Source organism: Syngnathus floridae, chromosome 10, assembly GCF_059516105.1.
Source record: "Syngnathus floridae isolate MCC-2025c chromosome 10, RoL_Sflo_1.0, whole genome shotgun sequence".
NCBI classification, from domain to species: Eukaryota; Metazoa; Chordata; class Actinopteri; order Syngnathiformes; family Syngnathidae; genus Syngnathus; species Syngnathus floridae.
In genome coordinates, this window is record NC_142422.1 from 8,073,541 (window position 1) to 8,099,114 (window position 25,574).

At 39.6% G+C, this 25,574-nt stretch overlaps 1 protein-coding gene and 1 long non-coding RNA gene across 4 annotated transcripts in view; one reads left to right on the forward strand and one right to left on the reverse strand.

The window, feature by feature from the left end:
* The window catches only part of vps13b (vacuolar protein sorting 13 homolog B), a 210,759-nt gene that overhangs the window by 19,280 nt on the left and 165,905 nt on the right, over window positions 1-25,574 (reverse strand). For all 3 annotated transcript variants that reach the window (XM_088386303.1, XM_088386304.1, XM_088386305.1), the window contains 6 exons: window positions 21,058-21,254; window positions 18,592-18,773; window positions 18,277-18,497; window positions 17,954-18,085; window positions 11,632-11,793; window positions 1,138-1,293 (listed from right to left, as the gene is read on the reverse strand). In XM_088386303.1, coding sequence (XP_088242429.1) covers window positions 1,138-1,293; window positions 11,632-11,793; window positions 17,954-18,085; window positions 18,277-18,497; window positions 18,592-18,773; window positions 21,058-21,254 — 1,050 coding nt within the window. The remainder of the gene's footprint in view (window positions 1-1,137; window positions 1,294-11,631; window positions 11,794-17,953; window positions 18,086-18,276; window positions 18,498-18,591; window positions 18,774-21,057; window positions 21,255-25,574) is intronic.
* On the forward strand, window positions 837-1,742 carry LOC148392233 (uncharacterized). Its single transcript, XR_015860694.1, has 2 exons — window positions 837-998; window positions 1,117-1,742. It is a non-coding gene; the product is annotated as an uncharacterized LOC148392233 (long non-coding RNA).

Genomic DNA, 25,574 nt, shown 5'->3' on the forward strand with positions numbered 1-25,574 from the left:
GGATGGATAAATGAAGAATAAACAAATGAATGAATTAATGAATGAATAAGGACAGTGTATTTAAATCAGGCGTGGCCAATTAATATCCAGAGGGGCCACAAGATTGTTACTATTATTTTTACATTTTATTTTGACTCAACAAGGGACTGACTGGACAGGCCCAGATGCCATCTGACCTAAGCAGCTTCTTCTTTGATACAACTGATAGAGTGGTGAGGGTTTATTGTGAAAAAAGAGACAGAGTAGTCAACAGGCCCATGTTGAGGTTGTTTGTGAGTTGGACTGGACCAACACCCTTAGCCCATCATTCCAGCCAATGGAAAAAAGATGGAAGGCGTGTGTGGGAGCACGAAGAAACTTGTGAAAATTGTTGTCTAAGTCTGCTCTGTCTGGATGACAAGAAGGAAATGTGTTGGGTTATTGACACTGTCAACAAGAATGTGTCATCACTATGGATGACATGATGTATTTTCAAAATGCAGTGACTGTTTTGTATTTGTGGAAATTACAACATAACTTTTGGTGTAAAAATACAAATACAGATGGTTCAAGGTTTGTGATTGCCTGTGATGTGGACTAAGTGGGTACACATTATGTCATATTGCTTCTATTGGTATAAAGCAAAACAAAAAGGTCAACGCAGTAGCACAGACAACCAAGAACAATGTTGACAAAATAAACAAGACAGTTTTAAGAGTGATAAATACACATCATAAAATTCAGATTAAGAAAATGTCCAGTCTACTATAGCAATAAAAAGGTGGTTGTTACGTATGACATTACTAGTTTTCCTTCTTTTTCTTTTTTTCTGAAAACTCACCCTTTCATGTGGTGGATAATTTTTTTTATTTAAATGTGGCTGGTTATTTAACTGTCACACTTGACATCTACAAAAACAATAGGCTCTGAAATATATCCAACCATGTTTCAGATCGTCTGGTTCTGGAAGGTTACAGCAATATACAGCTACAAGGATTTATGTGGTTGTATTCTTGCAGGTAAAGATTTAATTAAGTTTTTAAGACTCTATAATTTGTTTTTATTAAAAAATAAATGGAGGGAGGATTTTGAATGATAGTTATTTGCCATTCTCTTGTTGTTCTTGTCACTGTAAAGATATGCTGACGTGTAGCGTACCTGTTTCTGGACCCCATTAAGCTGCACCACCTTGATGATGAGTGAGGCTGTGCGGCCTTTGTACTCAATGGTCCTGAGCAGGGTCCCTGCATTGTCCACACTGAAAGCCTCAGACCAGCGCCAGTTACCCCAGCCTTCGATGCAGATGTGGAGCAGCTGCGGCGGGGAACAGAGACCAGAACGCACACAAAAACAAAGACAGAGGCACACTTAACATCAGAGGGTAGTCGCTTTGCTCTTTATTTACTGCTAAGCAAAAGGCACATAAACAACAGGATTCTTTGTTTAAAAGATTTTGGTAGGGGGACAAACACAAAGTTCCTGTTTACTGGTGCAGAACAGGCCTGCTGCTGTACAAAACTAGAAGGAGGCACACTCAATGAACTGGTTGGTGGAAAACAGCTGATGCGGAAGCTAATTGTGGCTGCATGTGTGATGGATGCGGACGAATCTGTTCCGCACACGTCAAAATAGGAGGCAGATAGTTTGGCCCTCAACTGTTTCAGCTTCATATCCATCACTTCAATATGGAGCACACCCGCGTGTGCGCCTGACTGTAAACACACGGCGTCGGGAGGACAATAAACAGATGGTGAGCAAATTTACATTGGGTAACATTTTCCAACTGTGTTTTATATAATTCCTTGAACCATGGGTCACAATATGGCAATAGTGATGAGGATGACAACTCAATTCTGTGTTTGCAGATTTCACAGTGAGTGGATCGAAATTATGCTATGATGCTCTACACCAAAACTTACAGAAATACAAAATAACTTATCAAAACGGGACAATTCTTTTTGTAAAGTCATCATTTTCAATACAACAAAATTAGTCTTTCTACTATTTAGCAAACTGATATCAACATAATCATTAAATTCAGACAGTTAAGATATGTGATTTTATCCAGAGAGTGCTATTTTACTATAACAACGAAGGTACTGTATTAGAAAAGTTCATCACCACTGACCAGTTCACTGACGCACAAAGCACATGTGTGCTATAGTAGGGTCATTCTCGTCTCACGTTTTTATTCCGAGCGTGACATGACGAGAGCTCATGTGTCAAACAATGCAATGTTGTCATGAAATAATAGTCACAATACAGGAGCTGAATCATAAATACGCATGCTAGATCTAAAGTCCTCTCCGCTCTGGAGGCTACGAGGTTGACATTCCACCTGAGTGAACTCTCTGTTAGTGTTGCCGCCAACACAACTTTCAGCTTGCCTCAGTCACAGTACAGGAGGCAAAATGCCAGAAAGGTAAAGAGTGGACTGAGGCAAGGAGTGAGAAATACACAGCGGCTGGCTTCAATATACTCTCAGAGGAGAAGTAACTGGACTTGAGAGGTTTTGAACTAGTTTTGGGGATTTACACATTACTTTAATGTTCTCAACTTTTAAGCAATCTTCTTTTCTTTTAAGAAAAACAAATTTCTCCTCGGGTCGGAGGGCACGGGGAGCCGTGGTCAAGACCTTCCATGTTTCCCTCTACTGCAATCCTTCCTCAGTGTTTGAAGGCAGATTTCTTTACAATAACATTCTTAATCAAAGCCTGAATTCACTTTATTTGTGACTGTCTTTACTTCCCTTTGGGTGAGTGGAAGTGACATAATTTCCAGGATCTCCTTCCCTGTGGGCTTGATCACAGGGAAAGTGGCGACGTGGTGTAAACTACCAGGTGGTGGAAGTTATGGTTAAGCCTCGGGGTGGAGAACTACTATATAATCCCCTAAAGCAGCACTAGCATTAGAAGAAAGGACCTTCAAGTTTGAGCCGCTTTCTAAGCTGTCCGGTATGAAATGGAAACCTTTTAAGTTGCAGTCAACTTAAAAGCCTGCTTTACATTCTTAGTATTAGTTTCAGTCTCAGTGAGTCGTTGAGAAGGACTGGACTGAACTTAATTATGGTCAAAATTGTTTGGTAGTGCACTTACTGGAAGTCTGTGTTGCACCTCGGCACCATCTGTGAGGACTGTTTTGTTATTTCAACACTTTTCTCTCCTTTAACCTCGTCGTCCCTCCCTGCTCTCTGCGCACGTTATCACGCTTGTGGCTCAACTTGACCTTTGAGACAGACGTCATAACAGTGTCTCTCCTCAAACTTCAAACGGTGACTACATCTAAGTCATCACAGCTCTGACTCAAGCAATGAAAAACAAGAAAACATCACTAACTCAAATTGAACACGTAAGACAACAAGAATGAAAAATACAAAGCTGTTTTGCCTCTTTCTGACTTATCCAACTTTTGTGACAGAAAAAAAAAAGACAGCCTGCCACATGTGGTGTCTTTTAGCCCAGGAATTAAGCCAGACCTTGCACTCACATTCAATAAAGGGAGAACCCTACCAAGAGTAAGCATTATTGTTCAATGAATTTTTTTTAACAATGTAAAGTATACTGTGAATGATAAATTGACACTATTGTGTAAAAACAATGCCAATACGAGAATAACCATCAGGCCAGTGGGCCAAGAGCATTGTAACTGACAGCTAAATGAAAATTAAGGCCTAAATTATTCATACCCTTGCCAAATTTCCATTTTCTCAAGAGACTCTCATGCATGTTTTCATGGAAAGATGTCAGAGTCATGGGGTGCATAAACGCTTCTGAGCCCCTGAGCTGCTCTGAGTGCGTTTGATGCCTTCCTCAAGGGCACTTCGACGTATTTGGCAAGCAGACAAACATCTCTCCAACAAACAAGCTGAACCTTTCATTCCCGAAGCCCAAGACCTAATGAATGATCTATTGCCTCGTCCAAAGAACTCCAGAACTTGTGCATGACTGTCTGGAATCGTTTGCCAAAAGCTAATCTTCAATTTTAGAGATTATTAAGCATTTCCAAAGTTGTATATTGAGTGAGAAATAAATGTGAAAGTCCAATTTCAAACCATTTTTCTTTTACACCAATCCATGGGGAGATATTGTGATTATGGTTAAATGATGGTGGTTGGTTAGCTTCCAGCACCGGACTGGAACCAGCACAATGCATGTGTCACAATGATCTACTGAGGGATTATTAAACTAAATGGTTGAATGTAATCACACAAAACATGCTCACTCTGAGTTGCACACTGTCTGTCATCCGGACACTGAGTTTGAAAGGTCACGTTAGTTTGAGGTTTCCTCAATTTGCAACACAAAAAAAAACAAAAAATGATTCCAAATCATTTGGCGATTATGAGTGTGGTCCCTTTGCAAATTAACATTTTTATATATTTATAATAAATGAAAACAAAAATTAATTTTAGATTTTTAGATTTTAAATTTGATTATAGTGTGTCCACATCGAAAGTTTGTATAATTTCTCACAAATTGATTGGGGGTACTTAAATCGCACACTAGTGGAACATGATACGTACTGGCTTTTGCAGGCTCGATTCCCAGGCAGTGGCTACATTTATATGGACCAAATTTCTTTAATTCGAACAGTTCAGATTAAAATTAGGATTAGATGCGCTCTTTTCACGGACACTTAAAAATACTGATCCGATTAGAAAAAATATATAAAAAAGTATCACCAATTTTCTACCCCTCTAAATCTGTTAATAATTCGGCCTGGCAAACCCTACTACACACACTACTATAAATAAAATAAAATAAAATAAACAAAATAAAAAGAACAGTGGGGCTAATTGCTTTACTCGGAAATTGATTTATGTATATGTGGCAAATTTTCACTCGACTTTTCTATTATTTGTGGCAATGAATGCTTTGCATCCTTTTCTATGTATACTTCACTCGTGTTCAAGCTCATTACCTTAACTTCTGCCCTCTAACAAACACTTGCTGATGTCCAGGGACATTTTGCAAAATAGCATTGGGAACTACTAGGTCTTATTGTTAAATTAGTAGTAGTAGTAGTCATGTGCTTGTTTTACATACCTAGTATATGTGTCATGTTGGCATTTTTACTTACAGCATGGATAAGGTCAGTATTCTTTTAGTGACCACCTTGTTTATTTTACTGTGAGTTGAGGATGGAATAACAGTACTGTTCTACATCACTAGGTTCATTACAGAGTAATAATGGATTTAGAATTGGTCTAGGAGTTATTGAGGCCCTGTGTGGCCACACATCATGCCAGGAACTGCCACTGTGCAGTATAGTTCAAAGAGGGACAAATCTTACACAAATAAACACATTCTCCAAGTCTCCGAGGCCTAAAAGAATCCTGTGAGTTAGACATGGAGAAACTCAAGTGAGCTTTTTTTGTAACTCATATACTGTACATTTACCAGCATAAAACATTTCAAATTGGAAAAATTATATGAATATAGTTCATACTCTGGGCTATAAATGCTATTATGGAGCAACAGTGGCATGTGTTTCCTGGTGAAATGACTTTGAGACCACTTAGCTGGCCTAGCCACCTAACAAATTGGAAACAGGTTCCCAAGAACATGAAAGAATGTGGATGATTGTACTCTGGAAGAGGAACACAATGTTGAATGGCAGGAGGAGAGGAAAAGACAGTAAACGAGGGAATGCAATTTTGGGAGAAATTGCATGTGAAGGTGGAATGAAATCTTGTGGAATGATATTTAATGATGTGAAATGACACTGAAGGACAGAATGATATACAATGACCAGGAATTAATTTTTGGTAGGTGGGAATTTTTTGCATTGGTAATGATAAGGTAAACAGATCAAAGTTGGAAAGATTAAAATTGGACAAAGGAAAAAACAGAAATCACAAGAAATAAATGAACAAAATCATAGATGTTGCATTGTTTTGCGGGGATTTCCAAAATAAATGCATCATGAAGAAGAAAAAAAATTCATATAAGCCACTCTGGGGTCTAAGACACATACATTTTTTGAAGGGAAATTTATTTTTCAAAAATCAAGTCGGTTCCCTAATCGTGCCAGGTGCATTCTGAAATCCGATAACACATTTGTAGAAATAGTCTGACAACTAAACCTCTGTTTTGTTGTTTATTTTTTTACACTTAAACACAGACCTCGTAGAGTCAACACTTTTTAATCAGTTTTCAATAATATGTTCCCTTATTTATCTGTATGGTCTGTCTGCGTCAGTCGACCAACATTTCCTGGAACATTTCAATATTTAACTTTTACCATGACTCAATCTGTTATGCATTTATTTAATAAAACTCAATAAATTTTATTTAGGATTACACACCCAAAAATAATTGCAATCTAACAGAAAGTGTTCATAAAGCAATGGAAAGATAAATAAAAAGATATGAGTCGAGTCAAAACAAAAGACTTCAGTCACAGTAGGAGACTTTATTGTGTGGCTGACATCATAGCCCAATTTGATTTGAGGAACTTGTTGGAAGATGGATCTCAATTGCTTAAATCTGGAGTCACAATGCGGCAGAGTCATTAAGGGGACTTTTGTCATGTGGAGTTTGACCAGAAATGGTTTTGCTGCCCAAACACAGTTACAGCCCTTTGTTGTAGATTCAAGGCCAGAGACTTGGCAGGAAAGTGCAAATATTTTCATCCTTTCATTTTTAAAACGCTAACAGATTGACATGTTTAAAAAATTACAAAGGAGAAAAAAAAAAGATTCTCCAAGTTCAACTCTCATCAACATGATAATTGAATTAATTCCCCATGTCAGAGAAGGAGCACTTCCTGTGGGACAAACTACAGAGGGAGTTGAATTACTTCAACAGATAAACATAGATACACACACACACTCGGAGCCATGACAGAACAATGGATCATCTGATACACACCGTGGAGTCATAATGCGATCTCAGACAAAATCAGAGAGATAAAAACAACACTCTTAAGTAAATATTGGACTGATAGTGATGAGAGGGATTTAAGAATGCTGAGATAAAACAGTAAAAACGGGGTGATGATGAATAAGTGATTGTCTTCGTATTTTTCGTGAAGGTCTGGCGATAGAAGCTGAAGTAAGGCACCAGGGAATGAAATGAATTGATTATTTTTTTTAAAAGGTTGAACAAAGGGTGGGTTGTGAAAATGTCAATGTGTCTACAACCAATCATTACTTTATATATTGTTGGATGACCAATTCAGCGACCGTCGTGAGGAGAAGCGATTTGCAAGATGGATGGACAAACATTCCAAGTAAGTCAATTCAATTTTATTTCCATAGCAACAAATCATAAGCGCTCATTGAGCACAAATGGGAAACTTAGTTTAAGCCTGTGGTCCTAAGAGTTCTCCAGGTGCTGATTTGAAGATGATTTGTAATTTCACTCGAGACAGGACTTGATCAAGCTGCTGAATTAAACATGCCAATTAGTGTCGTGTATTTGTGCATGGGATGAATGCTGCCCCCACAACTTTGCTAACATTCAAACACCGTTAATTAAAGTAAATTAAATGATTTAGACCTAGATGCAACTTCATTTATCCATTGGGTAGAACCTTTACTCAAAGAACTTCCAAGCACTCACTTTTCCATCAACGGTTTATAATGTCAGCCTAGGGATTGAAGCAATGACCACTATTGCTCATGCTCTAATGAATACACTTTTGGGGAATAAAAATCACTACAAAGAGTCAACCATAGAAGCCTGCCGGTGAAGTAAATCACTATTTATTCAAATTCTGATAATTCCTTGAAGGCACTTGAAAGTCCTAAATCCTGGGGGCTTTCTACGCCCCTCTCCCTGCTGAACCACAAGAACCACAAGGATTTTCATCAGCCAGGCTGCTTCCTGTACTGAGTAGCCAGATATTTCAACTATCCACACCACACGCTAGAGTCCTGAAAAACAACAGGGTGGAGTGTGGGAGGAATAGATGTCACGTGCTTCTAAATATAAAAGTATATACAGCACGACGCAGTGATGTGTTTTTAATGGATGTTGTTAATCACCGAATGGCTAGTAGTCTATGATATATAACATAGATATACAATATAAATATACATTAACTTGGTTGGTAAATGCTGGCGTGTGAAGGCATGCGGGAGTTTGAAAAGCAAAACTGAACTTCCAGCGCTGACAATTTCCAGACTGTAGGACACATTCAATCACGTATTGTAGGTGTGCGTAAGGGTCAGGTAACAGCCGACCTGAAGAACGTGACTGGCTCATTTATCCTTGTTAATGCAACTTATGGTTATGATTGGCAGAAGAAAGAGGGTGTAAGAAAAAAAAACATAGGAGCACTGAGAGGGAGTGTGACCTGAGTCAAGGTTCGCATTTCACTGAGAAAACACTCTGCTGGAGCGTTTCTTGGGAGAGAAGTGACAGATATTCAGAGGTATGTCAACATCATTGGAAGCGTTGTCTGGTTGGACTGCTCGGACACAGACGCACTACTCACTTGACTTTTAGATGTTAACGCTATGCGTTCTTCCTTGAACATAAGCACATGAGAAGTTACTGCATTTCAAGGTATTGCCTTCTCTTCTTACTCTTTACAAGCACATCTATTAGGTGAGAACAGGTGACGTACTGTAAATAATGCTGCATCTCCACAGCTACTTGCTTTGGTTTCAAGTGGTGCTAGATATTTTGTTTCCATTGTATGTGGCAGAATGCAGAAACTGATGGAGCAATTACCAGATCAGTTGGAATAGTTTTAACAAAAGCAAAAAAAACACCAATGGAGGAGAATGATGGCATCCTGAATCTAATTTTAGGCATGGGGCTGTTTAGATTTTAACAGAGGTGTCAAATCCAGGTCCAGAAAGTACATACCCTGCCACAGTTTCGCTTTAGCCATGGCTGCTTCTAATCAACTGAGACAACAGGTAAAAGAGCTCCCGAGGAACTAGCTCATTTGTGGATTTTAATTGAGAGCAGGAGGAAAACAAATAGCTACTGAAAACTGGAGACTTTGGAGAGCCATTTCGGAGCAATTTCATAGTCCAGTGCTACCTTGACTTACGAGTTTAATCTGCTCTTTGACAATGTTCATAGCTCAATTTAGACATCACAAATTGTGAGTGAGACACTGGATGGTAGATGGAAGTTTTGGCATTCTCTGCCTCCATCTAGCAGCGGAGTGTCTGGGGCTTTCATGAAACCACCCCCAAAAGAAAAAAAAAAGTGTGATGGCTTTCAACTTGGAAAACTCAAGTTCGTGCACTTGTCAAGGTACTACTGTATTGAGTTTCCTGTGTGTTGTTATTGTGGGTTCTCTGGACCAGTGAGCGTGGATTATTCTCTGCCCCTTTGCTTTTGCTTCATTCTTCCCAGTGGATTTTACAACTCTTTAAATTTCTTTGATTAATCCAATCCTTTCTGCACCAAATTCCCACCAATTACCCGCTTCCCGTTTTGTGGGTTTTCAGGGGATCCGCAGGGAAAGAAAGAGAATTCATGAGAAGGGGACAGATAGTTTTACAGCAGAAAAATCAAGTTCTGGTTTATGTGTGCCTGTGGGACATTTTAGCTGGGACACAAACATCATACCAGAGCCATGAGGAAATGTTGAAGGCCCCGATCATCATGCACAGTACAAATTACTATGAACAAGGGGGATAAAGAGGATCTACAGTATAGTACCTTCATGGGAAAAAAAAATGTTCTGGCAAAGTCACTGTACCAGAGAAAACGGTTGCAATTGTGATATCCATGTGAAGTTCAAAAGCAGTTAATAACCCCTCCATGACTCAGGTTTACTGATCTGAGCATTTTGTGGTGATCCATGAGATAAGCTGGGAAATGAGTCTGCAGTTGGAAGCAAATAAGTGGTGCAAAGGTCATGAGTTATTCAAATGAATTTCCAAGTACAGTAAAAGGGAGCAACGTTGTATTGCACTACACAAGTTACTGCACGGTGATGACAGAGGATGTCTGGGGGGATTAATGGCTCATCACGTTCACTTGTTTTAGAGACGCTCCGAAGCAGCATGGGATGTAAGCAAAATAGCACAGCCAATTAATTGTTGGCAAATGATTTGCAAAAGCAACAAAAACAGACCTCTAAGCTGTCATTTAGGAAATACAACCCTTTCTTTTATCAGTTTGATTATTTGTGTAACCCTGAAAAATAATTTTGTGTCCTAAGGCGGACGTATGGGCCCACATTTATCATCGAGCTTAATAAGTTAGCGGATTGTTTTGGCAGACTTGCACTTCTACTTATTTATCTACTTTCACAAATCATGCTCATCTTGAGAACACATTTAATATGCTGTATCACAACCGCATGATAAAATAACATGAGAAAACCATCTTAGAATAGCATTATTTATCATTGAACAATTTTTCTTCAGAGACATATTGAAGATACAGAGGTCATTTTGACTCACTTCAGACATGAGATGTGATGTTTGCCGTGCCAATATGGCAGATTGCAAGCTCCCAAGTGGGTGTTTGAAATGATGCAAGAGCACGGCTTAACCAGAGTGAAATATTAATAAAACTTGACTTACTGTGAGTAATTATAGCAATGTCTTTACTCAAACTTGACTTTCTCACACTTGTCGTAGAGTACATGTGTTCAACGAGCCCACACGTTTACGCTCTGAACAGCCAAGCCCACACTCCACTCAACCTCAAAACCACAAAGGGTTAAATATCATCAATCTTCTTTACCAACCCTGTCTGGGCACAGACAGATCCACTAAAGAAACACGCTGTCTGCCACGCAGTACAGTTATGCTCTGTTTGGAACAGTATTGACCTTTTTCAGTTTATGTTGTCAAAAGCCATTGAGTAGCAAATTAACAGATCTACATCAAACCACAACATTGACACCCACACAGTAAAGAGTTCCAACTGTATGTATGTAAAACACGGATCAGACTTTGTATGATCGGTCAACAGAGAATAACTACTTCTGGAATGGAATGGGAAGTTGGGAGAGAGGTGAGGTACACAGTTGACACCAGGTTTGAATCTCAACTTGGGCCTCTCTGTGTGGCGTTTGCATGTTCTACATTGGCTTGTGTGGGTTTTCCCTATTCCCAAAACATGCTTAGTAGGTTAACAGATGACTCTAAATTGTCCTTGGGTGTGAATGTGAGTGTGAATAATTGTGTGCCTGATTGAGTGGGGAGCAATTCAGGATGATCACTACCCCTTGTCCAAAGTCAGCTGGGATAGGCTCCAGCTCACCCGTGACACTAATGAGAACAAGCGGTATAGAAAACGGATGGATGAATGGATGGGTGAATGTGGACATGCAGTGTAAATTCACAATGGTATGATGTCATACCGCATGGCGAAAACACAAACCAGAATTAACCTTAGTTAACACTGACGTAAAACAAAAAGCAAAGTTAGTTTGCTTTCTGAAGATCACAATTTAACATATTTGTCATTGACTACATGTGCAACATGTAAATATCTATGCTCGACTTGGTAAGAATATATTGTGATGGTGTGAAGCCATATCATGAGTGAAATCGAAACATATAACAACTCAATTACTTGAAGGAAATTTAGTCAAATCCCGAGGCCTTGTCTGGAAGCACCACTAATGACTAGTTTTCTGTCTTTACTATATAAGTCGTATAAAGTAGCACGTCATCTGAGCACTGGGTAGTCAGGTACTTCCCCCGCTTTTGTGTGTTTATGTTACCTGGGGAGATTTGTGGGATCTCCAGCTGTACTGGTGGCTGTGGAGGCTTGCCAGCAGCACATTCTCATCTGTGTCCACCTGGCCAAAGCGCAGAGTCTCATGGGTATCATTGCAGATGACATAGTGGCTGTAAACTAGTTCCTCAGCCTCTGGATTTCCATTCTGTGAATGAGCAATACAATGGTTAGAGGTGAGCACTATAATCAATCATAGATTTTTAGGAGGGTGAGAGGAGGAGAAAGCTCTTAGGCATGTGATCATGAATTGTGCCCTGCTTGCGAATGCATTTACAACATCAAGATAGCAGTGTATGAGTCCTTACATAAAAATAAATAAATCTGATTTTGCCAGGTCAGCTGTGAGTCAGTAGGAGATTGTGGTGATTTCACTTGTGGGAGCAGGGTAGTAAAACAAATCACAGGCTGACAGTGAACCGGGATACTGCCTAGAATGAACCTGAGAGCCAGATATACATCTTGGTTTCTATACTTGAGAAATACTTGACTTTTACACATCCTATTTCCTTAAGTGGCATAAAGCAATTGTTTTAGTAACTCAACCACTTAATAATCGTAATTTATACTTAACCACTATGGCAAGTATGAGCTGTGAACAAGTCGGGTCACATCTCGGCCTGAATGATTTGAGGAAAAAAAGTGAATTGGTGTTTTTCTGAGTGACTGATTTTGATTTATTTGTTAATGAACTGTAATGAATTGTACTGTACATGCAACGATAACTCATTCATCCTATTTGCTGTTTCAGCAATATTACGATGATCATATTTAATTAATGAGCGCAGGACCATCTTGATATATTTTGAAGAGAGGATTAAAAAGAAGTTAACTTAAATCGAGGAGTTATTGTGATACTGGGTACCTAATCTCATCTAAACACACGGATAAAACCAAGATGTGTCATCCAGAGAGGGATGCCTTTTACTCATAAATCATTTGATGGAATCAAATGCACAGCTTATGGGCAAAAATACTATGTACAATTTATAATTTTATTTGAACTCCATTCAAAGCATTTCAGCTCTTGTGCGCACTCCTCCCAGCATGTAGTTCAGAGAGCTTATTTACTGCTGCCCCACGACTCCAAAAAATGACAGACTTTTAAATGGCGGAAGGGGTGGTGGTTATAAGAGGCTGGCAGTAAAAGCTTACAGTCTGACTGCCAAGCACGTTTAAGGTCCTGAGCCTATTGAAAACGGATGGGAAAGTTTAACCCACTGAAACAGGACTTGATGGATGTGAGGGATGGAGAAACTGAGAGGGAAACGGACAGAGAGCGAGAAAGAAAAAAAAGGACAGAGCGAGAGAGAGACAAAGAGTGAGACAGGGAGAAAGGGATGGAGAGAGAGAACGAAAACGAGAGGGGGGGGGAGTTGACGGAAATAGAAATGGAACAGCTGCACTAGTTTCAAATCCACTTTCAGTTTTACAGTGGAACACTATATGTGCTCCATATCAAAGCTGACACTGCACGTTTACAAACCTTCTGGTGCCATCTTGCTAATCCTGTACTTTGATGCTATCCAACCCACAAGACATGTTCGGCACGTCACAACACTTTCCTACCGTGCTTCCCATCACCTATTTTAAGTGTATAAATACCGTATAAGGAAAAATACATTTGAAAAGAAGAATCTGCCTTGTTAAATAGAGCAAGATGAAACGAGAACTTCTATCAGCTTCTGCATCAGGAATCAACGTATCAATTTCACCCACCAAGCCAGATACTGTTACTCGAGTATTCAGAGTCTATGCAAGTGGCACATACATGCATGCCTATAAAATGTCTGGAATACAAATTGTAAATAATGATACCCATTCAAAATAAGAACACATAAAAAGTGAAACGAGAGAGTGAAGCCTGTAAAATGGACATAAGGAAACAATTGTTAGATCTACACTTGTACACATTAAGAGTGGCCAACCAGATGAACATAAAGTCAGAAACTCTCCACTCCATTGCGAAGCCCTTTCTGTATTCCCCGCTGGCATTGCAAAAGTCACAGCTCACCTGTTTTCTGGTTTTGGTCATGTGACATTTGCAATGCAAGCCCTGGGGTACTTTGAGGCCAATTTCAGTTGACAACAAAAGGCGGCAGAATGTCAAAATGTCAGTCCCCTTAGATGAATGAAAATGGCTGAATTCATCTTCTTAATTTCATTTTCCTGTACACGAACAAAATATTCAACATAATACCATGTTTGGACTAGTGGGAGCACATAGAATATAATATGCAAAGATCATTTTTGACTCAACTTCCCTTTTAAAGGTGACACTCTTGTCATGCTGCATTTGGTGGATGTCACAAAAAAGGATCCGGTTTTGTTCTTGTAAGAACACATGCACTCAAGATTGAGCTATAAATGATTGATGATGATCTACGATGACGTGAGCTATCTGCTATATGGAAAAATGGATACATAACTACTAAATAGCGGTTTTGATCTAAATGACATTTGGTCTACATACATTGTCTGTTACATTGCAAAGGTATTTGAAAAGTTATTTTATAGTTGTAGATTGTTAATATCAATAACTTATCACCAATTCAATCTGGCTTCATGTCTAAAAGTTGTATGTATACTGCTGTACTTAAATTCAATAAAAGATAAATTCTCTGCTATTGATAATGGAGGTCTTACCCGTGCCATCGTTAGCAATCTGACCAATAAATTAGAATTTGTTGCTTGTGATTTGTTTTACAACAAACCTTATTCTATTGGCCTTTCTTCAGCGCTTATCTTCATTACTAAAAGTATTTAGTTAGGACACATGTTTGTGTACTTTTCTATCTGAACAAACCTTTTGGCTGTATTTTACTGTCCTTTTTTTCCGACTCAGTTCTTTTTAGTTTCAATTTTGGTGTTTTTATTGTATGATGGGACCCCCTCTGAAAAAAAGTGATTTATCTCCAGGGGTTTATCCTAATAAAAATGTACATCTGCGAGCCGCACTGAAGCGGCCGAGAAGAACCTCTGATCTCAGTATTCTTCTATAGATGACTCGCACCCATACATCTGCAACTACCGGGGAAGCTATCTTTTGGCATGTTGTTTCAATTTGCAGAGGAAGAAATACTATGTGCAGTGTTTGTGTTCATGTATGCAACAGACAAAGGAGAACAGAGCTTGCATACACAAAGGCCTGTGAAGACTTTATGAGAAAATACATAGTGTCAAGCTTTTGTGTGGCTCCCAAAGCCACTTCCCTGAGGTTTAGGGGCTCAGAGAGGAGTAAAGATGGGGATGGAGAAAATGAGGCATGAGGCTAAAATGTAATAAAGAAAGCTGAGTTCAAGGATATGAACTCAAAAAGAAGCATCTGATAAATATATTAACAGCATTCTTTCTTTAAAACAACAAACACACAACTGTACTCTGAATTTAACCATAATCCTTACTTGCCATGAGACTGGCTTAATCATACACAAATGTTTGATTGATGGACAGAGCTGACAGAAAGCACCAAGGAGATTGAAATACCCAGGTGAGGATTATTAATATTGAGAATCCATTTGTATTGTATACTTCTGACAGCAGAAATATTATTGATGTTATGATGGATACAACAGAAACAGTTGTCATAGCAACAACAATGTGTACAGTTATTTACTATACTTATACGTACATTACAAGCGTGTAAGAAAGCAGGAGCTTTATGTGTGTTTATTACTGTACATCTGGAAATGTTACAGCCGTTCTGGTTCTGGGTCTGTGGTAGGACCATACATGGACTAATAGCATTAACTTGTGTGGTAGTTGAGGATTCTTCTATATGGTTCAATGATGACCCTTAAGGCCACATCACAACAGACATTCCTGACAGCCTTGAAACCAGGAACCATGTGAATCGCAATATGTTTACAAGTGAGAATACAGTCTTCTGTTGTGGCAGGACAAAGGCTGTTTAAATGTCCAAGTAAGCAGGTTTTCAATTTGGATCACGTTTTATGATGTATGAACCATGTGCGTATGTGAGAGCATGTGTGTACGTCAAAGCTTCAGTCACAATTAAATTAAACACACATTTAAAGCGCCGTCCTTTCCCAGTGCCGTCCTTTCCCAGTGCTCTACCATTTTCAAAAAGATCTGTGTTTTGTGATTGACCTCTCTCTACCCTCGTCTCCAAAACGACCATACCCACGTACAGCACATTTGCCTCATTAAGGTGTTTCCCCCTTGTGTTAAGCAAAGTAGCTAAGTTGTTACGTAGAAGTTCCAAGGTTGCTGCTGTTTAGTCCAATCAAAACAATACATAAACTCAACAACTCCCCTAGTGAATTTCAGAATATCCCTGTGGAATATGACATGACCAAGTGGTCATGTTTGGCAAACTTGAGGAAAGACATCAACATGCCTAAAACACTACTTCAGTGCTGCACCACGCGTTTCCATCAGTGTGCTTATTCATACAAGGATTATTTACGGCTAAATTACCGGATAGAAATTGGGAATGAGCATGAGTCTGCACCAATAAAATAATGAAACCAATGCTCAAATATAATCAATCATCCAAAAGACCAAATTATAACTTTGATGATGGAGTAAAAATAAAATCTCAGCTGAATGATTGATTTAGGACTAACTTGTATTTGATAGATTTTATTTTCCACAGGTAAAGACCACAGCTGTTTTTCTATATAAAACCCTCAAACAGCTATTATTTCTCACGAGTAAAACCATGAGGATACTTCACGTCTCCAGAGGCCAGTATAATGAGTCAGCACAGCTGAGCAGAGCCATGCAAAGCCAGAGCGTCCCTAGTGTGCGAGCATGTATGTGTGGTAGAGAAGTGGGTGGAGGACCTGGGCCAGATGAAGTCTTGGCAGGTGTCATCACTCAAATATTACACTATTTTCTTGGGCATTACATCAAACACTCTGCAGTGCTGGCTACCAGAGGCAGTGGTGAATGTTGAGAAAGGAGGGAAGATGAGGACCGGCGTGCTTAAGTCCTACAACAGATATGTTGCAGTCGTCTTTGTCAAGATTTACAACGAACTAAAAATGCGGCCCCATTCTGCACATTATACGTGTGTGTATATACCAAAGTATAAAATCCAAACTATTCTTGTAAAGTGCTCTATTTTGCTATAGGTTTTCATTCTGCATTTTTTTAGCCAATATTTTTCTGCATATTCTATATCAGAGCATACACAGTATTTTCTAGGGACTTTGCTGACAAGCAAAAGTGAGAAGAAGAAGCTCAAGTTGTTTTATTTGTCTCAATTAAGTCAACTATGTGAACGTCAAGTCATGTAAGTTATGTAAGTGCAACAAAGTACAATTCTTTGTCTGCACTAATTGCAGTGTCCATCTCCTAAAATCTTTGTATCCACATTGGGGTTGAGACAGAGCAAAAAGCACCAAATTGCCACAATTTCCCAACAAACAAACAAACAAACAAACAAACAAACAAACAAACAAACAAACAAACAAACAAACAAACAAACAAACAAACAAACAAACAAACATGTTTTTGATATGTTGACATAAAATAACTAAAAATGTAATAGCTGTTTTTATATGTCATTCTTTCCTATGCTTGTTTGTATTACTCAAGAGAAAGAATCCTTAACAGGCATCATCAATTTTTATTTATTTTTTTAAACTGAAAGTCCACATTTTGTCCAGATGCAAACTATCCGTTGGCACAATTTTTGTGAGTACTAACACTCTTTCCTAATTCTGTAAATACTACGGGCAGTTAAAGGTTTGCCTTTGCAAAATCGGTCGCATAATTGATTGCTCATGCAAAGAGATGTGGAAGCTGATCTACTAACCAGGTGTGCCCAGGTTGCTTCTGCCAAATGGGCAATATTGCTGCACAGTTCATTTTACATGTTCCATTCTGGGAGGAGTGAATGCACATACTGCAAATTTAGCATGTGCAATGTGATTTATCACACCAGAGACAAATACAAACGGCAAAGACTGATTTTGTATCATTATACCCCATCTGAGAGGCAGGAACAAACTTGCAAGTACTATGACGGGTTAAGATATTTCCATCTTTGAAATGTCAGACACAAAACTTATTGCAATGCATGACCTATTGAGCACTGCAATTTTGGAGCTTCTGAATGATCAAAGCTTGGACTTGTGACCTGGAACCAGTCACAAGAAGGAATCATTCCATATCAATGATGACAAAACCCCTCTCAACTCCACATTGCCGTGCATCTAGGTCATTCGATTTGAGTGCACCATGTGGTGCTGGCCTCTCAGAGAGCAGATTTTTGGCAGTGCTCAAAAAACATGAACCATGCATTTGTGGTTGAATATACACAGTGTTGTCAGTTTTACCTGTTGCCAGCTTTTCAGGGCAGTGTCCAATGTGTGGATGGCATACTGACTGACTGTGGCAAACATGGGTTCCATAAAGATGTTTGCATCCCACACACTGGTTTCGGGTAAACATGAGGCCGTAGCCTGGCCCTGAAACGGAAATGTAGATCAGATCTCTTGAGCAACAGACTACAATCAATGTTTTACGATACAATTTGTTACAACACACTTGCTTAGTCAATTTAATCTTGTTTTGGATTTCTATACCACTGCACATTGCAAGGAAATTTTATGTTAAAGTATTGGTCCTCATCATATTGAATAGTTATAGTGTAAATTACCTGTATCACACAGGGCTGCAGAACGTGCAGGTGTGTTAAATTCCTATACTCTAGCAGCTTGCAGTCTAGCTGCGTGGAAAAGTTGAACTCCTGACAACGCCTGGGTCCACTGGTCCACTGACGCAAGAAGATCTGTGGCTCACAAGTACCAATGACCATGAACTCTTGTTTCTGAGGTATCTTCCTGTCTGGTAGGAAGGGTCGAAGTTTTTGAGATGGAACTGTGAAAAGAGGGAAAATTCAAAATGTATGGAATTAGATTCAAACTTTGCATCTTGACTTATTTTAGTATGGATCTGTTTTCTGTATCCTAACCTGTTCCCAGTTGTTCTAGATGGTGGCAGAGGTGAACTTGCATCTGTGCTAGCTGGAGTGACACACCCAGGGAGGGGACAAACCAAGGTGCAAAGCAGGAGTCCACACGGGTGCATGCTGCCAGGGCCATGGGAGATACCAGCTGATCACATGGTAGTTGGGATCCAGACTCACTATCTGAACTGAAGGCGATGAGAAGCAGACAAAAATTCATATGCACTGCTTGTCCCCAAGGACACAGACAGAAACACACATAGTACTTGTACAAAATGATCTCGTAATGACCTGAGAGAAACACACTCACTAGACCTGAGGCAAGTTACAGAGCATGCAGGTGAGAAAACACAACCTTAAAACTCATTCACTGGCAGCCATTTTAGAGCATTTTCAAGACTCACAGAAAATAGCCTCTCTCCTTTCACCAGGCATAAAGTTTGATTCTTCTTTTTTCTTCTTGTTTTATAATCAGCAGTAGAAAAAGTATCTAAATTGGGGAACCACAATGTCACCTTTTGGTTGATGTGCATCAGCAAAACTGTTCCTAAGTTTGACATTTATACCACCTGACCCCATTGAAAAAATGAATGAATGAATTTAAAGCAGCTGTCTGCACCAGGACTGGACTATTAGCTGCACCAACAGGCCAGTAGAAAGGAGGTCCCAGTGTAGCGGCGCAGCGAGAAACTGCAAACAGCGATTAGAGATCCCACGAGACAGAACGAAGGCCAGGGCCCAATGTAGCTCCCGGTTCAAAGGCCTACCTCTGTGGACAATCAAAATACTCAAACTAAAATGATAAAAACAATATACCTAAAAATGAAAACCTTAAATGAACAAAACATGAATAAAATAGCCATGATGATAAGTTAATATACACGAATAAATAATGGCGACGAAATGCAAGTAAAAAATAGGAAAACTTTTTTTACTCTTTTTCTAAATCATTGCTGTACAGTAATATTGTAAAAACAATGGTCATAGCATGGCACACTTTAAAAGAGTTAAGCATCTTATGTTGATGATTTGTAATGTAATTTGTATGTTGACGTTTTTTCTTGGTGTTTTTTTTCTGGAAACTTAAGTACAGATGAAAGGAGTGAGTTAGGAGAGTAGAATCATTTGTGATCGAAAAAGACAAATAATTTAAACAAAGGACATCTAGTGTTTGGAGTATGATTATAATGAATGTCAGATGTATATTTAGTTTTACACTCTTTCTGGCAAGTCCTTTTTTCCCGGTTTCTTCTCTTACATGTTTTTGTGGTCCTTCCCTTTCTACTCATCTAGCCCACTAAGCCACACAGAATGTGGGCTTGGCAAATTCTATTCCACTTAAAGTTCCCTAAATCTCAGGAGGAAACAGGAGAAAGGAAATAAGTGAATTAAGATGGGAAGAAACTGAAAGGAAAATGCATGAAGCCCATAAGAAGTCAGAAGGTGTTTGCTGACATATTGGAGAAGAGAAGCAGTGGTAGTAAGACTGGAAGACCAAACACATTCTTTTTGAGGTGTTACAAGTTGACCCAACCCTTCTGGCAACTTGTGAGCCAAACCAAAGGGGGCTTTTACTCCTCATGCTTCCCGTGAGCTTTCCCTCGATTAGATACACTCAAGGTAAGCAGGAAGGAATCCGGATGGGGCCTGACAGGCACTTGGTGTGCTGGGAAATCTCATTAGGCCGATCTGAACGCCTTCCAAACCCACTCCCAGCTCCTGCTCACCATATGTGGGATAAGGGACATTGCTCACGCTTGCGCTTAGTCGCACTCTCATTAGTTTCCTTCGCACCCGTTGTGGATGTAAATGTAAACAGTATAGTAAAAATAGCTCAAATATCTTAACAAAAATTGGTGTACAGAGAGGCAAGACAGAACGACTCGATTCATATTAAAAGTGGGGACGCCGTGTCACGACCCCAACAGCTACTTACAATTGGACAAACAACACCTTGCACCTTTCTGGGAAGAGTTTGTAAAACAGGAATATAGCTGTGGGAATTTTTGTCCGTTCATCGAGCTGAGCTTTTGTGAGGTCAGAGGTCACCTATGTTGGATGAGAGGACCTGGCTCACAACTTCGATTCTAATTCATCACAAATGTGTTTGGGATGAAAGCCACCACCTTTTTTTGAATGTATCTTATTATGTGTTGGGGCACATCCATGCTGGAACAAAGGGGCCTCTCCAAGCTTCCGCAAAGTGAGAGTCAGAATTTAGAAAATGTCTGGGAATGCTGTAGTGTTACAGTGCAGTGGGAACATAAATTTCCACCAAGCTGCACTTGGTTCAGTTCAGTTCGCCACTGTACAGTTTGGATCAGGAAAAAAATGGTTTCTTCCCTTTTTTTGGGCCCTAAAGCAGACCATGATGCTTAGTAGAAACAAGGCGGTGTGAAGTGGTCTTGCTTAGCTGCTAATTAATGAGATGGACATACAGTATGAACAACAATAAGATGAACACTCCTTTACCTCTGCTCATCTCCTCCCTCGCTGTTATTATTGAGGACGATCCTCCACACGTCTGAGGCTACCAGTTCCTTCTGTTGATCCGTGAAGCTGAGGCTGGGAAGCTGCAGCTGGCAGGGGCGGCTCTCCGACAGGCTGAAGTCCCGGTATGGAACAAAGGCCTGCTGGAGCTCATCCCAGTACTCTAGGCTGCATGGTACCTGGAAAAAAAGTGACAAAATTACATAATTTTTATTTATTGGGTTTATTAATTCCATGACCACATTCTGTTCATCGATTGGCCTACAGAAAATTGTCACATTTCACAATGACCAACAAAAGTGGACTACTTCTACACCACCATCCCATGATTAGATGAACGCTCTTAAACCTAACCCCTCCAACACATGCCATACTAAACAGCGGTGAACCCAACTGAACTGTACTGCTTGTTGTAGAGACAAATTTAGCTGCTTTCTCAAACGCACTTACAGTAATGTGTGCTCCCGACATTCTAATGCTTTTTGTAGTAGTTGGTCTCTAATGTCCCAGTACTTATTTTTCTGTTTTACCCGTTTCACCACTCCTGTTCAGAAAACTACATGATTTCAATTTGTGGATCAAAACCCAACAAGCCCACGAATACAATCATGACTGACAAAAAACAGCATCACCGCAGTGATTTATTATTGCACAAACAATACTTTTCAGTGTATCCCTGTACAATTTAAGGTACTTTTGTTGTCAACTGAGCAAAACAGAGTTTGACACATAGCCATTCTCTTATGGTAATTGGCACAATGATATGCTTTTCATTTATCTAAAAAAACAAGTTCATTTCTCATCAAGTCAACAAAATATTTCCACCACAGAACACCAACAAAGCATGAGATGACAAGTCACATCCATAACAAAAATTGCATGACCACAGCATAATTTAACTGCAGGCTAAAAGGCACCATTTACATTTAGGTCCTGGGGCTCTCTTTCATACTGAATAACAATCAGGTTATGTGAGCATTTTCACAATTTGATAGCTGGCAGGGCTTTATTCATTTCAGTTACAGTGAGCCAACATTAGCATGCATGTGGTGGGTGGGTGCTCCTGTGTGAACAAAACCAAGTTCTCCGGTTTCACTGACCACCTGCAGAACCCTGCTACTGATGAATCAGTAGTGGCAGGGAGCTCTCAGCAGCCCACCTGATAAATGCCAGACACCAAGGCATGAAGCTGTACGTGGAGTGCATTGGTCTGTCTAAATCAAATTGTTTACTGAAGCTATGGTGCTCCCAGGACAATTTGGAACTGTCAAGAGGGCCAGTGTGCACATGTATAGTGGGAACCCCCTGAAATTTGTATGCGGGGGTCTCAACCTTGGTCAGATGAGGTAACCATAGTTTACATTGTGTATGAATTGCCACGTAGGGCTTCCTGGAATCAACTTTTCATAATTGCAGCCGACAGACTTGTGCACCCGCAACCTTAACACTCGCCACTGGTGCGGAAACTTACAGTCTCTAGAGAGAATTCGCAGGACATATTTTTTTTCCCCACTTGTTTTATTGCAAACACACAATAGCTGATACGACAAAGTTTATGTACTAATAGAATAGAGTGTTGTTTCTATCATACTCCTCTTAACATGGGATACTGCTGCACTTTTTGCCTGGGCTGATTTTAGAGCTGCACAATTAACCAAATTTAAATTTACATTGAAATGTAGAAGAGTACAATTTTAACATTGCAAAACCGACAATTTAAAAAACAACAAAAACAAAAAATGCTTCATTTTAGTCAGCCGGTAAGGCTTCTTTTTTATATCTATGTATGTATAGTTTCTCTATTTATTCATATATAGTCCACCTCATATTCTGGCAGTGCGTGATGTACAAACTCGATTTAAGTCAGATGGAAAACAAATCTCTTTCAATACTTAAAAAAAAAAAAAAGTGTTTTTTTTTTTTTACCATCATGGACTTGAGGTGGAAAATGCAGCTTTGTTTACATCACCTGGCTGCTTTCAAGAAACGACAATAAATGAGACTATGAAAGACAATATGGTTGTATACTGTATTTGTATATACAGGTGCTCTTTTGAAGTAGAAGTAAATACAGTCAGTCGTGTTAGTTTCACTGTGATTGTATGTGTATATCTTATCTGATGAACATAATGTAACTATAGATACGTCACACACTCTGCTGGAAAACTTTAAGGACTTGATGATGTGAGACTGCCAGGTAACCCTTTTTCTTGAGTTAACGTTCCATTTTGAAAACTGTTTAAATGCCAAGGAAATGTACATGTTGAGGGCAAGTACAGTAAATATTCAAAACTATTTATAAATATCTTTACATCTAGAGCGGGCTGGTTGATCTGACTTCCATCACTGTCAAGTACTTCAGTTTCTGCCAAACCTCAAACTATTATTTTGCATGGAGTTACTTGTCTTGGACTGATTGACACATTACAGTCCCTCTGAAGGATAATTAAAGACAGGCGACCTAAAGCAAACACACAGCATGAAGAAATGATTTCAATTTCCACAATGAACCCAGGTGTGATCTCTGAATCAAAGTTCAAGTATGCCTGTGCAACTGAAGACTCCCTGAGCTTGCTCTGAGGCTCTGACTGCTAACGTACCCTGCCCTGTTTTCCATGACTTTTATTAAAAAGATCAACACTGATGAGGTAGTTCTGTGACTGTTGTCTATAGATGTAGAAAAACAAATCCACAGCTCTGTACGTCTTGTCAGCCAGCAGAAAAATTGAATTGACATCAGTTTGAGCAAATGTTTACTCAGGAGATGCAATGTTTTTATTTTGTGAAAATGACTCCCGCTATGCTGTCTCATGTGGGCTAATTTATGTTAACATTAATCACTGTGGCAAATCAGGGATAAGATGGAATGCCAAAGTTGTTAAGTGGGACTCTGACGTTTTTGGTGGATGAGGTGTAAAAACTCAAAATTCAATTAAACACATGAACCGTATTTTCCTTTTATAGTGCATTAACTGTGACTAATACAAGTCCACTTGAGTGCTGTCCTGTTAAAACAATAGTTATCTTGGCTGAAATCCATTTACGTGCTTATTGGTTCAATGTCACACTTAAGCTAAACAGCTCAGTGACTTCCATCCATCCATTTTCTGTACCGCTTGACCCCACGGGGGTCGCGGGCATGCTGGAGCCTATCCCAGCAGTCATCGGGCAGCAGGCGGGGGACACCCTGATCTGGTTGAGCTCAGTGACTTTCCTTAGGTTTTTTTATTAATTGGAGTCTGACTGCTCCATCCAACTCACAGTTCTGAGCGGCTCACAGCAAAGCACAGTGTCCCCCCCCCCCTCATTGTGGAAATAGCAGAGACATCATTTGGGCGTAGGATTTTTGTTAATCCATTCCAGCCCCAGAACCAGTCACAAAGTTATTCACCGGGCCCTTTGTTGATTTACACTCACATTCGCGTTTGTCATACCAACTCCCTTCATCCTTCAACTTCCCCTCATCTTTGTGTGAACATTTTGTAAGCAGTGATTGAGGAAAAGTAGTAATTTGGAATTCCCACTGGACAACACTGGAACTAGTGAGAAACCGCAACTATTTAAATGCAGGGTAACTTGATTTTATAAATACGATATGCTCTGGGGACAGAACTACAGCCACTCAACCGCTGCCTTTAGTATCTATTTGGCAAAGTATAGACAGGGAGCACATGAGCAGCAGATAGGATGTGTGGCAGTTACAGGAAGAGAATGAAAGAAGAATGAAAATATGGATCGCATTTTGTCCACTTGCAATCACTTCTTCAGAGCTATTTTCAGAAAAACCTTACATGACAGGTAGGAGAAGGAGAGGAATTACAAGACAGCTCTCTTTGCTCCCTATTTCTTTTTCTTTTCCTACGCCTCTCACTTTACATTTCTCAAAATCTATCAGCCTCCATCTCTGTGTGGCTCCGTGGTAATTCTAGAGGCCTGAGAAATAATGACTGCCTTAGTTTCCCCCCCCTCACTCTGTAGTGTCTAGATGCAAAGTGAGTTAAATTCTTTTTGGAAAAGAAACCGAATCATTTGTGTTTTTTATGGCTGCATTTCCGTCCTTTGACTCTTTTGTATTGTTTTTTCTGGTCTTGGGAGGAAGTGAAATAATTAAAACATGTGCACTTCTGCATAAAGTAAAGCTAACTGCTTGTTGGCCAGAGGCTTGAATCTATTACATCTGGGATCACAATGACTTCTGGCTGATGACTGAGGGGTCCAGTTCAAATAACCCTCTTGAACCTGAGCCCTGCGCTCGCACACAACTGACAGACTGATGTGAGTATTTGGACACAAGTTTTAAGCTAGTTTGGCTGTGTAACGCCATAAGCAGTGGAGCCAATAAATTATCATTACTTCCCAATCATATTTTTCAAAAGGTCATGCATTTTTCAAACGGGGGTAACATGCGTCAAAGCTATTGCTTCGTGGCCTCTTGAATAATGTTTATTGTCCAATATACCTGCAGTGTATAGCCTTTGAGTTTTCGGTAATTTTTCTGC